General features: G+C 39.5%; 1 protein-coding gene across 16 annotated transcripts in view; it reads right to left on the reverse strand.

Moving 5' to 3' along the window:
- SMURF2 (SMAD specific E3 ubiquitin protein ligase 2) overlaps positions 1–18,847 on the reverse strand; it is a 98,535-nt gene that overhangs the window by 75,628 nt on the left and 4,060 nt on the right. For 5 of the 16 annotated variants that reach the window (XM_042841008.2, XM_065563646.1, XM_024104601.3 and 2 more), the window contains exon 2: positions 14,433–14,592. The exons of 8 other annotated variants lie outside the window; for them this stretch is intronic. In XM_042841008.2, the coding sequence (XP_042696942.1) occupies positions 14,433–14,592 (160 nt within the window). Of the gene's footprint in view, positions 1–12,232; positions 12,377–14,432; positions 14,593–18,847 lie in introns of those variants that run through there. 3 more of the 16 variants (XM_065563644.1, XM_065563651.1, XM_024104602.3) reach the window with 2 other exon arrangements.

The following is an 18,847-nucleotide window of genomic DNA, read 5'->3' on the forward strand; positions in this document are numbered from 1 at the left end:
CTCGCCGCCGCGAAGGTCTCTGGAGTCGACGGGAGGCACTGTATCACCGCCGGCCTGGGGGGAGACGCTATTTGCACCGGACTCAACGGCCTCGGCGCCGGAGTCGACGGTGCCGGAGGCAACTGTTTCCGTTGCTCCACCGGTGGACGCGGCTCTACCCCCGACACTGGGGGAGCTGGCGTCTTCGGCACTGATGTCCCCGTCTTATGGGCTTTTTTATGCCCTGGGGATAAGGACCGGCGCCGAGGCACTTGCTGTGTCTGCGGTGCCGACGAGGTCCGGTGCCGGGGAGGCTTGTCTGACGCCACTCGCGTGGTCGTCGCAGCCGGTGCCGCCGGGGCACTGCGCACCGAGGTGCTAGGTGCCGGGGCCTTGCTCGTGGAAGGAGCGTCCGGGCTAAGAGCCGCCTCCATCAGAAGTTGCCTGAGCCGAAAGTCCCGCTCCTTCTTCGTTCTCGGACGAAAGGCCTTACAGATTTTACACTTGTCTGTCTGGTGTGACTCTCCCAGGCACTTCAGACAAGATTCGTGCGGGTCGCTCGTGGGCATAGGTTTAGCGCAGGAGGCGCACAGCTTGAAGCCGGGAGCGTTGGGCATGAGCCCGGCCCCGCGGCCGGGGGAGAAAGGGGGGAGACGACCCCCTTAACCCCCTGGACTATTTAGAACAACTTTACAACTACTTAACTAACTTACAACAAACTCTAAGACTATAACTATAACTACAACTATGATACAACAATAAAGCTAGGGAAAGTGGAGAACAGCTAAGCAGCGCTCCACAGTTCCAACGACCGTCAGGGGCGGTAAGAAGGAACTGAGGGGGCGCCGGGTCGGCTGGGGTATATATTCAGCGCCATGAAGGCGCCACTCTAGGGGGCTCCACAGCCGACCCGCCGGTGTTGCTAGGGTAAAAATCTTCCGACGATCGTGCACGCGGCGCGCACACACCTAATGGAATGGATATGAGCAAGCACTCGAAGAAGAACTAATTTTATAGCGATTGTACATTTTTCTTCTTTCCTTTAGATTTATTGTACTCAATTTTGTTATCCTACTAGCTCTAATATATGCCTTGGGGTTAGTATTTTAGGTTTCCTGCTAAAACTAAACAAAACACCAATTATGTGCAAGTACTTAACATACACATGCAGATTAAAATTAAAAAATATGAAAATGTCATACATTTATCACAGAAGAAACACTAGAAAAATGCATTGCAACACTGAATATAAATAGTTAAGCCAGTAATGGCTTAACCAGTAATCAGTCATCTCGTCCAGTAATAAAACACTGGAACATAGTCTCCAAGGCAATTCTGAATTTCCGTAAGAAAAAAAATATCAGACTCCAGTAGTCTGCGCCTAGGATGCCTGAATGACTTGTGGACACAGCCAGATGGAGTCTGCCTAGATTTGCCATGTTTAGACTCCTGTTTTAACATCATGATGTCTACTTCACAGTATTGTTTTACTGTAAACAAAGGGCTTCCTTTTCCATTCCTCCTCCCTCTTACCACACTCCAAGCCAAAAACAAAAAAAAACAAAAAACAAAAAAAAACATACACCCATAGAATTCTTAGCACAAGGGACTAACGTATTCACATTTCCTTGATTCATTCGGTGATGGGCTTACTGCCACTCACGTCAAAGTCTATTCATGTGTCCAGGTTTATTTTACATGGCTGTCATGAGGTAAAGGAAGAAATTATTCTGCAACCTTTGCAATACAGACAGAAGAAAAAGAAGAGTATATTAAAATCTCATTGGTTTATACTTGCAGGTCTCCTGTACAGCCATGAAATGTTGTTTCTAAGTGGATGTATACAATTTCAAATCTAAGGAACTCCCACTTTTGAAGCACTTGTGGCATGCTCAGATCAAGTCTAAATAATACAGTAGCAAAACGTGTGTCCCCACCTGTATCCTGTATCAACTGGCATATCCATCATTGCCACAGGCAGTGGAACTGAACCAGTGGTAGCACTGGTGGGACGTTTTAGGAAAACAAAGGCTAGTGTGAAGATTTTGTATTTCCTGGTCTAGCACGGATGGAGCCTCTCAGACCAGTCACCCAGCCAGGATGCTTCCAACACAATTATTTTTGCACAGTATAAATGTTGTTCAACTTCCCTAGTACCCTCAAGACTGTCCTTCTTGAATGTATGAAAAGCAGTTAGCACATCATAAATGCACTGCAAATTATTAATTACAAGAATACTGAACAGTTCTCCAACCAAAAGACAAAATTTAACAAGCTTAAACTGCCAAAATGCTTATCTGAAAAATTGAACATTTTTGGCAGTCAACAAAGCCTAATGTGCAGGTAAAAAGCTACTGATTTCATTTCTCATATCTGTAATAAATTCAGATTATAATTTACATTCCAGTAAGCACACTATGGGTTGGAGAAGGAAATTCAATAAAGGTAACTTCAGTTACCTATTTTAACTGTTGCATTTGTAGTGTGATACTCTAAATTACAATTAAATTTATCTCAATTTACTACAATATGAAGAACAATTAGCCACACAACAAAAAAGTGAACTGGAGATCAAAAGCAACACTGGCTAAGATTAATCTCTCTAATCTTGAAGAGGAGGCATTTAAAAACAAGTGAGAGACAAAGGCTATGTTAACACTAGCAACTGAACAACAAAACTTTTGTCTTTCAGACGTGTTTTGTCCGCGGCGGGTGTCAAGTTTTGGCGACAACAAGTGCCAGTGCAAACAGCGCATTGTCGGCAGGAGCACTCTCCTGCCGACAGCGCAAATGCCACTCATTGGGGCTGGAAGTTTTGTCGGCAGGAGAGCCAACAAACAGCGGCTACACTGTGCGACTTTTAGCGGCACAGCTGTAGCGACACGGAGATGTGTAGTGTAGACATAGCCAAAGTAAACTCTTTCATGAACATACATTGTATATCCTTCTAAGACATACGTATAAAATAGCCTTAAAGAGTTCAGATGCAACTAAGAGCTGCCCCACCTGTAACTCTGAATAATTAAGGCACTCAATTCTTACCTCTTTCCTTAACAACTGATGTGAAATCCATAAGACAGTGATTTCAGTATATTACCTAAGAAGAGTCAAGATTCATTCTGTTTCTAATAGAATTAATTTAAATCTTCTTGAACAGAGAAGCGATTTGCCCAAAATTATTTTTAAAAAGTCATATCAAGAGTCCATAAAAGAGCATAGGAGTCTTTCTCTGAAGATGAATGGACCAAAAAGAGTGGAAAGGCAAATTCACTGCTTAACAAATACACATGCAGAGCATTAATAAGGAAAAAAGGAGATAAAGACAATTTACAGCTCTGTTCTGTCCAATATATTTCATGTATCTATGAAAATGGATTAGAGGAAAAAGACATTCAACAAGAAGCAGAACCCAAAGATTTGCTTCATTGCAGTAAAACCCTCCATCACTGAATGCTCTACTGTATTGTTTCCTCTACTATAAACTGATGATCTAATTACTAGCTGGACAAAAATGCCCTGAATTTTAAAAAAACGTCTACTGACAAGAGAGACCTGTAACTCATAGCCTCCTGCATATTAGGAATTATAAATGACTGAAGCTTGCCAGGTATCAGATCTACGCAAGTCTCTTTATCCAGAGCTAAAGATCACCTACCCAATTTAAATAGGAAAACTCTGAATTCTCTCTCTTCGGAAACCCAGATCATGTTACAAGCATGGTCCCATTGATACTACTCCAATAGTTGAACCTAGCTGAGCCTACATTATTTGTCTGTCATAGTTTCAGAAAGTGTTGAGCTAGTTCTACAATACTTATTCTAAATCCAATGTTATGGTTTCTAGGAGTGTGTTAAATAAATAAGTTATAAATTGTGTGTGTGTGTGTGTGTGTGTGTGTGTGTGTGTGTGTGTGTGTGTGTGTGTGTGTGTGAATTACAGATAAATACATTTAAAATAGATGGATATAATTTCCTCTTATATGTCACGATCTACAGTCTCTTTCCTAGAACAGTTGATGATATCACAAATACCTAATACAGAACAAGGAGCTGTGTTCCCTGCTCTGCTCAGTTGCTTGTGATCTCAACATCTGTTCCAGCACAGAAATATGGCAGCCTAAATTTAAATCCTGGCAGGTTAAATAGATTAAAGATGAACTGAAAGATTATATAAAATCTAAAGGTGACCTGCATATGATTATTTTTAATATTGTATTTGTGCCCCTTTTTGCTTCTTTGTGATATATAAATAAGTACCGAAGAGCAGAGGTTTTTTGTTTGTTTTTGTTCTGCAAGTGCAAGGCTCAACTTTTTCTTAACCTTAGAAATATCAGAAATGTCAAGTTTCACTCTCTCCCGGTTTTGCTACACAGCTTCTTGAGGATCTCAGTTGTAGACTAGCAGCTCCGTCAGGCCTTAAAAAAGGCACAAACATTTAATCTTTCTCCCAAGTGTTTATTAGGCATGAATATTTAACAATGACAAAAAGGTTTTAGACAGTGACTAAAAATACCTTCCTCTTAACTATTCAGTCTTCCATCTCTTATGAGGTGTTATAATTTCTCTAGTTTTTCAATTATCCATAAAATTCTAGAACAGACAAGACTTAAATAACTACATACATACATACATACAAAAATAAAAGCAGTGACAGAAACTTTCTGGCCTTCTTTATAAATAATAAAGCAACAAGAAAGAGCACAAGCCCTTTTCCCCTCCCCCATTTTTTGAAAGTTACCTTTAATGCTCCGTAAATTGAACCTCCTTTGTACCTTAATAAGTAACTTAACTCTAAGAATCCACAAATATATCCTCTGTTGCTAATGTAAGGAATAAAGATGTTTGCAAGATACTGTTTGTTGCAGGACCATACAGCACCAGACACGTTGTCAGCATTAAACAAATAAGTTATCTTTAGTGAGCAAAATTATAAGGATCAAAGAGCAATATGTTAAGTCACATTTATGGGTAGTTACGCAAGAGACACACAAAGACACAAAATTAATGTAGCTCTGCCACTGAACATCAGGGAATGTTTACACAGCAGCTAGGAGGTGTAATTCTCAGTGCAGGTAGACATACACGCGCTAGCTCTGTTCAAACTGGTGCCTAAAAATAGCAGCATGAGCGTAGAGGCAAGGGCAGTGGCTCAGGGTAGGCACTCAAGTACAATCCCACCTGACCTCCAGGAGATGTATTCAGGCAGCGAGCCTGAGCCATTATAGCCACACTGCTACTTTTAGGCACTTGTTTGAGCAGACCTAGCACAAGTGTGTCTACCAGTGCTGGGAAGCACACTTCCCAGCTGCCGCGTAGACACATCTTCAGTCACGTCACACTTACATTTCAGGCACATATAATCCCCTTCCCACCAAAAGGTGAAGCTGACAATGGTCACAATATTGGAGTGTTTTTAGGCTGCACACAAACATACTAGGATATAGTTAAGGACCACAAAACTAACCAAACATATCTAACCTTCCAAAAGAAGATAAAAGTATAAATAACCCGTCCATCGAATTTTGATCGTCAATATAATTTTGCTGATCGGGATGCATTGAGACAAAGGATAGGAAAAGATACAGTTTTAAATCACATATTTGATGGTTTATGAGCCAAACCAGTTTGAGGTTTAAACTGCTTCTGCTCAATGCTCATCCCATTCAGAGACGATGAATCATTTCCCATTTGGCAACACTTCTGCCTACAAGGCTGTCTTTTGTGAGATTTCTCCTGTATTCTTGTAATAGATTTGCTAATTTCGTACACCTGACTGAGTAAAAATATTATTGCCAGCTGTCAGACTAGACCTTGTCCTGTTTATCAGACACATCTGAACAATCCTGTTCTGCCCCAATCATAGAAACAGAGTGCTCCTTACTAAGCCCAATGTAGTAAATTACATTCTAATATTCTTGTTTTTCTTACGCTGGCAAAATAACAAAATCATAGATTTTAAGCAACAGCAAAATAAATTTATCAACAGCAGCTGGGCTCATACTGATTTATCCAATAACCACATTTTTTTAAAAAGTGTATAGTTGCTTTTCTAATCATTCTGTCCTTGAATTCCTAATTTAGAGAGACAGAGGTCTGAGTATCTTATAAAAAAGTAATTTGAGGTCACAAGGAGTGTGCTCCAGTTTTTCAGGCAGTCCTCCACAACTCTTTGAAAGAGAAAGCAGAATGAAAAAGTTCTCTATCCCCTACCCTCCCAAGGCTGTGTGTGTGAATAAAGAACTGCATTTAACTCCTCTCTCTGTCCGGACTGTATCTTAAGAGGGTAGCAATTTAGGTTAAGGAGACAACAAAATATACATTTTTTTTAAACCTATCTGTAACAAAGACTCGGAGAGTCATTTGATAGAATTCACTTCTGCTCCTTTTATTCTCTGCCAGTTTAAAATTATCCATAAAAATTCAGCAAAATCTACCAATCTGTATTTAGAATTTTGCTTTCCAGATTGTAGATGTCAGTTATGCAGACATGAAAAGATAGATGCTCTGCTTCCAGGGAACCTACAGTGCACAAAACGTCTGGGATCCAAATCCAGTCATAAAAAGAGATTTATATATATATATATTTAAAATATTTAGAAGAGTATAAATACATCAAAATAGCAGCTTAGTCTCTCTCTCTCTCTCTCTTATATATATATAAGAGAGAGAGAGAGAGAGAGAGAGAGAGAGAGAGAGACTAAGCTGCTATTTTGATGTATTTATACTCTTCTAAATATTTTAAAAGCCCGTAAGGTATTCAGTGCCCCCATCTCCACTGCTGCCTCTTGGCCAGCAGGATCAACCAGAAGAAGAGAAGCAAAAATAAGGGTGGGTTTTGTTTGTTTGAAACACAAGCCTATTTTCTCCTCAGACCCCATCTTGAGACAGACAAGAAGGTGCACCTTTACCTCCAAGTTTCAGACTTGGCAACAATGAGTCCATGTTTAGATCACTTTAGGGCAGCACTACTGCAATATATTTTACCTGGGGCTGACCCAGAAGGTCATCCAAAAACTAGCTGGTTCAACATGCAGACATTCACCTTCTACATGGAGCAGACCACATCACACCACATCGGCTGCCTGCTCACCACTGGGTATATTTCTAGGCTCTGGTCCTTATCTTTAAAACCATGAATTGGGGCTTAGGCTCAAGTCTTGTCTATATATAACATTATTCAGAAATAGCTCTGGGTGTGAATATTCTTATTCCAGAATAAGAGTGCCACTCATGGAGCTATTCAGGAATAGCTATTGCACTTCAAACTCACAACCTACCTTAATCTGAATTAACTTTCAAGTGCAGACAAGTGCTGAGTAATTATCTGAAGGACCATCTCTCATTACACATCCTCTGTGGAAATAGCAACACAAAGGCTGGTGGAATCCAGGTTCTAAATCACTAAGGCTAGGTCTACACTGGGGAGGAGAAATCGATTTAAGATACACAAATTCAGCTACGCGAATAGCATAGCAGAATTCGACGTATCCGATCTGACTTACCCTGCTGTGAGGACGGCGGCAAATCAACCGCCTTGGCTCCCCCATTGACAGCGCTTACTCCTACCTGGGCTGGTGGAGTATGCACGTCAATTTGGGGATCGATTGTCGCGTCCCAACGAGACGCGATAATTCGATCCCCGAGAGATCGATTTCTACCCGCTGATCCAGGCGGGTAGTGAAGACAAGCCCTAAGACTAAGGTGTGAAAGGTATCCTCAATTAAAGGACCCTCGAGTATGGTATTCAGTACAAGCAAAAGTTAAGCTATGCTCAAATCTTGCCAGAGTCTGGGCTAGAGGCAAGAATCATGACTTGATCTTGTTCTGTGGATCTCTCAAGTAGCCCATAGTAAGGAATATCTCACATAAGTTAAATACAAGATAATAAGAGAAGCTCAGGGCAACCACTACAATCTTTTCATTTGATGTAAACTAGACAGACTACCAATTTTAAAAAAAGTGAGTTGTAAAGAGAGTTTCCACCTAATGTTTGGAATTCCTTGTGTTAGAACAATTTTTTTGTCAAAGTTTTGGGGAGAAGGGGTGTCCTTTTTAAAAATAGTTTCAAATAAGACAAAGTAATACTGTAACAGTTGCTTTTATACATGTTGTGGTCTGCCAAAACAACGAACCTGACATATATGAACGCTAAATCTATATGCTAAAGGGACATCAATTTGAATCTTGTCCATTTCAAAAAGGAAATTAAAAAGTAATATCAGATACTATCACAGCCGAAGTCCAACTGTCAATTTGTGATTTTACAATCATATTTTTTTTAATGCTCTCTTCCTTGTTAATATGATAAAGGCTGACACGAACAACAAAGGAAAACTGACTATACAGAAGAAACTATTAAAATTACTATATGTAAAGTGCTGTCAAATGCACACAAGATATTTTCCCCCTAATCTTTCAGTTAAAGTAACTTGTGACTGTAAAAAAAGTAAGTTCATTTTAAGTTAACATGTACCCTGAATGTGCACTATTATTTTTATCATCATGAATGACAGAATGTATGAAAATACTAACCCTGAAAACATGTTTCTGGTGCCCCAACAAATATTAATTTAAAATGCTGGAAAAAGTTAGAGAATGCGTGACTAAAAATTAGAGTAATAAACAGTTCAATGCACAGTAGCCAATGTTTAAACTTCAGTTCCCAACTATTTGCTCTCTTCCTAATTCCACACAGAAATCAGTTTGTCATACAACATAAGGATTGATAGTGCTTGTAATGTTGCCCTAGGTGGTATAAATGTATTCTTACAACAGTTGGAATGTCAGCTTTCCACAGAATGAAAATGTACGGATTTCATTTACTGAATTAAGCAGCAATCTATATGAAAGTGTTTTTTAAAGTCAGAAATCTGACAAACAGGAAAAATCTTCCTATTACAGCCAGTTCAGATCCTTAACTCTAAATAGCAAACAACGATATCTTATTCCTTTCCCTCTCCAAGTTAGTAACCAACCATAGCCACATTCAGTGAGTATATGATGGTGCTAAAGGCCCTATGGACAAAAAATAGGTATGCCGGATGTAAACAATAATCATCCATGTTGACATGTTTGGATGCTCAAAAACCTTAAGCCATTCTAACAATAAATGAAAAAGTAAGCTATAAGAATTATTCTGAAACTCTTGCCGTCTGGAGACACATTCTAGACCCTTCAAAACTGACATTCATAACCCTGTTCTTTGAGAGTAAAGAGATTTAGATTTCTGAATGATTAAATGTCAATCACACTTATGAACATGAGGAGCAGGCTGAGAAATTGTTTTTCTAAACAATGGTAACCTGATACAGAAGTTTTCAGAGAAAGCAAATATAGCAAAAATTGCCATGAAGATTTCAATTCAAGAACTGGATACAGCATATCAAAACATTTAAAAAAAATGCAAAAATTCAGATTACTGAGCTCCCCATTACTATTACAAAAAGAGTAGCTGAATATAGAGGAAACATCTGTGGGTGAGAGTACACACTTTTAATGACACTGAACACAATCTTTCAACCCTTACTTATGCAAGTTCTCCCATTAAAGTCCATTGGGGCTACTCATGTGAGGGTCGCTGAATCAAGGCCACTGTTTGCAAACCCTCCAGACTCAAAACTGTGCATCAGTGCAACCTCATTTTCTTCTATGTACAAACTAGTATCTTACATTTTGCCTATTATGTTAAAATGCAAATATAAAATTTCAATGCACAATATTCTTACTTATGTTTGTATGCACAAGTTTTGCTCGTGTCTTATGTTCACTTGTTCCAATTGCTTGTCTGCATACTTTAATAAAGCACTTTACTCCTGACATCATGATCAAATGATACCAAAATTCCCTATTTCTGCTACCATACCAATGGCTTGAAAAGTTTACCCAACATATACTACTCTGAACACTAACCCTACTAACCAGCATGATCAGTATGTGGACTATCATGGCCCTACTGCTCCAAACAGCTCCTCAACGCCACACCACCTTCAATTTAAAGGAATAAAACAGCTGCGTAAAGTATTTAATAACATTGTTAAACAATTGTAACTTACTACATCGTGTCTTGCTTTTGTTATTCCTTCTTTCCCTTTCTGCTTCACTCTACTTTTTCTTTCCTCCAATATCCATTGTGGTGCATCTTTCCTTACATTGTCTTCATTGTGTGCTTTTCTCTTTTTCTACTCTGACCCTCAACCCATTTATGTCTCTATTTTCCCTACACTGTATTCACCATCTCCTCCCCTATATTTTCTCTCTCCTTTCTTCTCCCAGAATATCAGTTCTGAAATCACATTTTTTAAACTTATATAATCTCTCTCTCCCCCACCTACTTCCATCCCCATATTCTACATCGACACATTTCACATACTGAAAATTTTCCCAGTATACACCAGTGCACTGAATCTACATTAAAGGTTTGCACTTGTGCAGCTACATCAATATAGTTACACTAAAAATCCCCAGTTAAGGCCTTGTCTACTCAGAGGGGTTAATTCACACTGAGTTTGTGCACACTAAAGCCCAAAAACTGTTACAATGCTCAGATGGTAATACAACCTCTACCACCCAGACGCTAGGAAAAGTATGTGAATTCTTACTGGGGTGCTATCCTAGAGTGTTGATCTCTGGGTATAATATAATGAAAGATGAAGGAGTTTACCCTATTAATCATGAAAACACAGCTAAAATTTGAAAACACCTTAGAAACACTATTATTCCGGAGGCTGTTTTGATGTAGGCCAACTTACTCCATTATAAGAGTAAGTAAAAATAAGGCCAAATGTTATTCTTACAAAAAACAGATGAAAAGAAAAATTCCTAATGAAGTAAAACTGTACAAGGTTCTTCACTATAACTTTTGAGACGATAAACCAAATTAGTTACAAATACAGATGGACACCATTCTCACAGCACAACTTACATTAATATTGTACAGTCATTAAGGAAAGGAAAATGTATGTCAGAAAAAATAAATGTCCAGAAAAAAAATTAAGCATGCTGTTTTCAGATGGTAAATTACATAATTGGATGCTATGTTTCCATTTTACATAAGATGCAATCTTTAATATTTAAATTGATATTCCTAGAATAGCTAAAACAATTCTCTCAGATGCTCTGCAATTCAAGAAGCATCTCTTAGAGAATGTCATTGTGCATGAGACTTATTGCTGATTTTGTTAATACAAAGGGATACATGCAATATATTAGAGAACAAAAGTGGACCCTCTGATAGCATTAAAAATTCTAGCTGTGGAAAACTGTAGAAGACATTGTTGGAATTTCAAGGCAATTCACTAAGATGTAATTAGGATTTTGTTAAATATGTGAATAAGTAATAGAATCATAAAAATGTAGTACCAGAAGGGAGAGCTCCCTAGTCCAACTCCCTGTGCAGAGGCAGGACTTTGTATACCCACACCACCCCTTACAGACGTTTGCCTAAACTGTTCTTAAAAACCTCCAATGACTGGGATTCCACCCTTGGAAACCTATTCCAGTACTTACCTATCCTTATAGTTAGAAAGGTTTTCCAATATACCTAAGTCTCTCTTGCTGCAGATTAAGCCCATTATTTCTTGTCCTACCTTCAGTGGACATGGAGAAGAAAAGGTTAGTCACCCCATTCAGTAACTGTGGTTCTTTGAGATGTGTCCCTACATGTGCTCCACTTCAGGTCCACATGCATTCCACGTTCCTTCAATAAGATATTTTCATTAGCAGTATTCATTCAGCCCATGCATATGCCCTAAGCAGCCCTGTGCCCCACATCAAGGCGATACAGGGCTGCAGTGGCAAACTGTCTTCAGTTCCCTCTCTATCGCAAAGTGCCACAAAAACTCCAAAACAGGTAGCTGAGCACCCAGAGGGGGACAAATCTCAAAGAACCATAGTTACTGCACAGGGTGAGTAACCTTTTCTTCTTCTTGGAGTAGCCTCCCTGTGGGCACTCCACTTCAGGTGACTTCCAAGCAGTATCCTCACAGGACAGAGGGAGCTTCAAGAATGGATCCACAACTGAAGACAGAACCACACTGCCAACTGTTGTATCAGATCTAGAAGCATAGACCAAGGCATAGTGCTTAGAGGAGGAATGCATTGAAGATCACACAGTCGTTCTACAGACCTCAGATACTGGAATTTCTTTCAATTAATGAGAAAATGTTAACTGTAACCTTGTAGAGCACGCCAACACCCTAGAATGAGGCTGAATGCTGATAGCATCATAGCATGTAATAATATACCCAGAGACCCACCTCAGTAGCCTCAGGGTGGAGGCTGTGGATTCTTTAAATCGGTCTAATAGAAACAAACAGCCTAGGAAACCTCTCAAGCAGTTTGGTCCTATCAGCATAGAAGACCAATTCTCATCTGACATCTAAGGTATAAAAGGGAACCTCCTGTAGCGAATTATGGGGGGAGGGGGGGGAGAGAAGGGCGAGAGAAGAGAGACAAATAAATGGATGGATTATGATGAAACTTGGATGAGAGCTTGGGAGGAATTTAGGGAGCAGACATAAGGAAACCATATCATTTAAGAATATCATGAAAGAAGGATCTTTCCATTAAGTCTCAAATGTTTCCGACTCTTCAGGCTAACATTATGGCTACCAAAAAGGCCGTATTCATACATAGGTTAAGTAAGAAGTAGGTCACCACTGGTTCAACGGGAGGTCCTTTGAGACATCTAAGAATTAGACTGATATCCCAAGCCGCAGTGGGGGTCTTTCACTTGAGGGAATGAAAGGTTGTTATGGTAGCCAAGTGAACCCTGACTGAGCTGACTGATAATGCAATTTTCTTTAGTTACAGCAGGTAATCCAGGATAGCGGAGAGTGAGGAAAATCAATTTTGGAGTCCTTGGAGTTGACACTGATGGCTAAATCATTTCCATTTTTGAACGTAAGTACTTTGAGGTGATTCTTTCCTACCACCTATTTTACCTCCACAGAACTTGCAGACTAACCCTGCAAACCACTGAGAAACCATGCCCTGAGGCAGAGAACTCCTAGGTTGGGATGAAGCAATCAACTGGCATCTTGGGGGAGTAGATGGGTGATGATCGGAAGCTTGATTGTTGGACAGGCGAAACAGATAGATACCAAGCTTGTTTCTGCCATGTTGGGACTATTAGAATAACCCTAGCTTTGTCCTGGCTGATTCTGTTCATCACCCTCAGTACAGAGGTGTTGGAGTAAATGTACAGAACAGGTTCTTTGTCCAGGGTAGGAGAAAGCCATCCCTTAGAGAATAATGGCCTAGACCTCCGCTCCTAAGCAAATCTGACGACACTTTCTGTTCACAGAGGGGACAAAGAGGTCCACTTCTGGAAATCCCCAAGTTTGAAATATGCCTTGGAGGGTCCAAGAGTCCAGCTCCAACTCACAATGCTTGGAGAAGTGCCTGTTGAAAGTATTGGCTGTGGTATTTGGAAGGCAAGGGAGCTAGATTGCTGAAATTCATATATGATGGATTAGGCACCAGTTCCACAACTTGATTGCCTCAGTGCCAGAGAGGGGTATCTCACTCCTCCTTGCCAGCTGATAAACAAGTAGGCCACCTTGTTGGTAATGACCCTGATTGGACTTGTCCCTGAAGAGAGGCAGAAAATGAAGGCAGGCATTCCTGACTCCCCAGAGTTCCAACACATTGCTATGGAGACTGGTTTCTTGAGGCAACCATCTGCCTGAATTGTATAAGCATTGACATGAGCTCTCCATCTTTACAGGAATGTATCTGGCATTATTGTTGGGATTGATTGGAGAATAGGAATGCCTGCACTGACGCTGTCATGATCTTTCCACCAGTCTAGGAAATCTTTTACTTGGTGGGGAACTGAAACCTGTTTGTCTAAGCTGTGTCTGTTTGGTGAGTAGACTGCTTCTAGGAGTGGCTCAGATCAACAAAGGCCTAACCTTGCATGATCTGATTTAAAAAAAAAAAAAAAAAAAGAAGTGCAAGCTGCCATGTGACCTAGAAGTTGGAAGCAGTTTCTCACTGAGGTTTGAGGGCTCCCTTCAGTAGTTCTGACTAGATATGATATGGTTATGAATCGGTCCACAGGAAAGCAGGCCCTGGCGATCAACAAACCCAAGAACCCCCCTACGAACTGTATTTTTTGTACAGGGGTCAATGTGGATTTTTTTTACATTGAGTTGAAGACCCAATTCCAGGAACTGAGAAAGGGCCTTCTGTGTGGATGACAGTACTGCTTCATAAGACTGACCCTTGAACAGCCAATCATTGAGGTACAGGAATACTAAAATCACCTCTCAACTTTGAAACCTTTGAAAACACTCTCCGTGGCAAGGGGCACACCCAGTATTGCAAATGATCCTGGCCTATAACAAAATGCAGTTATTTTCTGTGAGATGGGCGTTATCGCTTTATGGAAATATGCATCTTGTAGGTTGAGAGATGAAAACCAATTCCCTTAATTCAGTGAAGGAATTATACCTGCCAGAGTCACCATCCTGAACTTCTGAGACTTCACAAATTTGTTGAGTAGCCTTAAGTCTAAAAATCAGTCTCCACCCTCCATTTTTCTTTGGTACAATGAAGTATCTTGAATACAAATCCTCTTTCTTGTGTTCAGCGAGAACAGGCTCTATTGCTCCTAAACAAAGAAGGGAAGTTTATTTCCTGTCTCAGTAAGAGAAACAGGTAACATTTTTAACAACTACATTTTGACCCAACTGTTGAGCAGAAGGCCATACACATGAAAGTCTCATCTGTAGTGCAGAGCTTCACTGGTGGATCATACATGATCCCAGCATAAGTTCTGGGTGCTCCTACATTTGTGTAGTCTAAACAATTCAGCTTTTTTGTCAACAATGTGCATCCAACACTTTAAAATCATTGCATGGCACCGAGCTTACATAAAATTAGCATTTACTTTCATAAGAACATACAGGGATTTTACATCGGCAGTAGTGCAAGACATTTTGGCTAGATGTCAAAAACAATTTGTTTCATAAACACACATGTACACACTTAACCGGTACTTTCTTATAACAATAAATATGAAATGTGTACCTTTACCCCAGGTTCTCAATTTATGTACTTGTATCAGTAATTTTAGATGCTTGTTTAGAAATGCCATTTATCCAATCCATTTGAATTACGTCAGACAGCACTAAGATTCAGCACAGATATTTTAATTGTCCATGTTTTGCTTTGGATTTTCTTGATCGCTATAAACAGGAAATGGACAGTGTCTTCCCCTTGTGATATGTTTTGGGAGCTACTGAAATATAAATAGGAGCAAGAATACTTTTTCCTCTTTTCATGAAGAATTACCATTTCAAGAAATAAAAACCCATAGAACTTGTCTTTTCACTTGGGCCCATGATCTCTCAGCCCACTGAGTCCAAGCACACAAGGATCTGGCCACCTTCAACTCCTCCTAACCTGAACAGGAACTGAGAGAGGTGGTGCCTGACATCTTGCAGAATGAAGCCATTTGTATCTATTTAAAAAGGACAGATTCTAAGAAACCTACAAACATATTCATTTCAATGCCAGGCAGGAAAACAGATGTTTAATAAAAATTAGCAAATAAATTAGAACAATTATTTTTAGAATTTCACAAAATGTAATTCTATTGTTACCCACTGGCTGAGTTATATCATAATAAATGGCATGGGCACAAAAGAGAGACTTCCATATGTTCCAGCCCAACTATAAGAACCTATTTCTGGTTTTCTGTTTCCACTGTCAAATTGCACATATGCTGGCACCACTGCAGCTATAGAATCCCTTTAGCAGCTCAATTCCCCCATCCACTTGCCTGCCTCTCCTACTCCACCCTCTGTTCCAATTCTCTCAACCACCCCACTACTGCTATATCCACCCACCACCTTCTTTAGAAAGCTCCTAAGATACTATTGATATATTCCTCCTTTCAGTAATTGAATAGGGTTTTTATTATATGTATTTTAAACAAAAACAAAGGGCATCACTAACATTGCTGCCTAACAGGCTCAACCCTGCATAGTTTTCAATGAAGAAATCTGTAAGATCTAGAATCTAAAAGATCTAGTAATTTTAATAGGTTGATAGGGAATAGAGTTCATTTTCTGGACATATGCTATGACATAAATCCTGTTTTCCAGTATCTTGTGTCTCAAAAATAAAAAACAGTTCTCTGAAAATGTTCATTCTGAAAGCTTATATTAATAAGGTTAAATTTTAAGTCTATTTCAACTCATGTTAGAATTAAAAACACCATTTGCTCTTAGTGCAGGTGAACATTTGCTGTAAGTACTATTTTGGTTATGAACTACACAGTCCATACTTAACCATCTGGTGTATTACCTGAGCAAGTTGAATTTTTCTTAATTTCCTGTAAACATTCAAAAATTTTTGCAAATAATTATTATAATTACTCTCTTTCTCCTGCTTCCCCCCCAACACCAGAAATGAAAGACTGTTTGTTTTAATATACATATTAATCTCAATTAACCTCTCACTCTCAATTCAATACAGGCACAAGTGCACTCATTTAGACTCCTATCTACCCAACTACAAATCAGGTAGTTAAGGATGTAAAAAGGTATCATTACAGACCTAATTAGTTGTGCCTGCATTTAACTGGATCAGTAATATTGAAAGCTGGATTGAGACTAACTGAAAAGTTTGTGTCTTTCAGTTGTTTGATAGTCCATCATGATCAATCAGTAAGTAATATGGTCCCAATCCTACAAATGCTTATACATATGCTGAAAGTTAAGCATATCTGTAATTATTTGCAGGATATGGACATGTTTACTGTGATATGCAAGGAGTTATGTATGAGAACACAACCCCTTTGTGTTTCTGTACATTTGATACACACAAGTTTCTTTGAATGGACTTCAGGCTCCACACTCATCCCATTACACAGTTCAACTCAATTATCCTGTTGAAAGCCATTTACCTTTAGTTAAATCGCTCCTTATTTCCTCTATGTATTTTTATTGATTTTTAATAAAGTAACAATTCAACAGTGCATTGAAAGTATCAGAATCCGGATACTACTATAGTATTTTACCAGTACACTAGAGATGCATATAATTTGATCATTGTTAACATTTTAACATCTGTTTCCAGAATGAGTAATCGTATCAGCATTCTTTCACATAGCTCTAACCGCCAATGAGAATCAATGCAGTATTCTTAGGTTGTGCTTGGGAATGTTCTTAGAAATTCGCTTGTCCTGTACATGGATTTCTTTTTAAAATTAAAGAAAAAGGATGCACAGGCATCCATTTAATTCTCTCATTTGTTAAGACAATACTGTTTCATTGCTTCATTCAAGCATTACCGAACTGCTAGCCACTGACAAAGGCACCAAAAAAGGTTGGAGTGGCTGTCTTCTATTTATTTCTACAAGAAATCCATTTTTATTAGTCGTGTTAAACATGAATTGGCTAGGAATCATTCCAGAAAATTCATAACAGACTTATAAACTTATATGTTGCTGCTTTTCCTTTCACTTTCAGAATTGTGCAAATGTGAAGTAACCATCTTACAGCTGAGCAATACTTTCTGTTCACTTTTAGAAATGGAAAGTGGCACAAAAGCCTTCCAACTTGAGTTTATGAGAAGTAAAGAGCACTGATCATTTATGAGATGGTTCATTACCAGGTTTGACATCTAAGGTAAAAGCACTTTTAAGATTACAGTAAAACTTGTGGCATGTTAAAGTATTTCTGAATGTAGTCGCACAGATAGAATGTACAAGTGAATATATAACTAAGATCATAGAATCATTGGATACGATCCAAATGGTACCCGTGGGTCACTCCCAATCTCTAGTATCAGAAGGGCCAATACCAAATTTTACTTTCAGTAAACGTACAATAAGGAGAGACAGCATGCCCCAGTGCCTAGGCGCTAGACTGGAAGTCAAGATATCAGGATTCTATTCACAGCTTTGTCACTGACTCCCTTTGCGAACTTGGGCAAGTCATTTCCACATTCTGCATCTCAGTTTCCTTCCCCTGGAAACTGAGACAATGCTGAGCCAGCTTTGGGCTAAGCTTGGATATCTACAGAGGAAGAGTTCAATATATGTCACAAGTATTCTTATCTAACTTTGTGGTGTAAACATCTAATGTTTGAGTAGCAAGGGAAAGTTATTTACCTTACAATTCTGCTTCTTTGAAGATATAATCACTCAGATCCCTATTTTTAGATCACAAAACTCCAGTGGAAGACAGGTTGGGAACTCCCCTTGTTCTTCAATTTTTGAGGGATTTTTAGTTGGGCCCCTTCTCTCCCATAACCCATTCAATCATGGTCCATTTCAACTACCAGTACCCCACCGCACTAACATTTTCAGTCAGCTCCCGAGGTATCAAATCAAGTACTGGGCTCTCCAGGGGCTGGGAATCTTGTGAAGGCAATACCCTCTGACTCTGGGGAAGAATGTCTTGTGTCCCTCAAACGATCTCCGCCATCATGACACAGGGAGACAGTCTATGATGTGTCAAGAATACAGAGTTTTATAGATTAACACATATCTTGAATTACACCCAGAAAAAGCTACCAAGTCAGTGCACTGAATATAATATAGAAGTGATGTACCCATTTCATTAGATCAGTAGTTCTCAACCCAGGGCCCACGGGCTGCTTGCCGCCCAATCAGCACACAGTTGAGGCCCATCTGACATCCTCAGGGCCATAAAAGTAGTATATATACTGTGTGGATGCAGCGCACATAACACAGAGAACTGTGAAGGTTGAAGCCCAAGCCCGAATATCTACACTGCAATTAAACATCCTTAGACCGAGCCCAAGTCCGCTGGCACAGGCCAGCTGTGGGTGTCTAACAGCAGTGTAGACATACCCTAAGACTCACTGACAGGAGGAATGTAGGAGTGGCAGTG

The sequence above is a fragment of the Chrysemys picta genome, chromosome 12 (genome assembly GCF_011386835.1).
Source record: "Chrysemys picta bellii isolate R12L10 chromosome 12, ASM1138683v2, whole genome shotgun sequence".
In the NCBI taxonomy this organism is placed as follows: domain Eukaryota; kingdom Metazoa; phylum Chordata; order Testudines; family Emydidae; genus Chrysemys; species Chrysemys picta.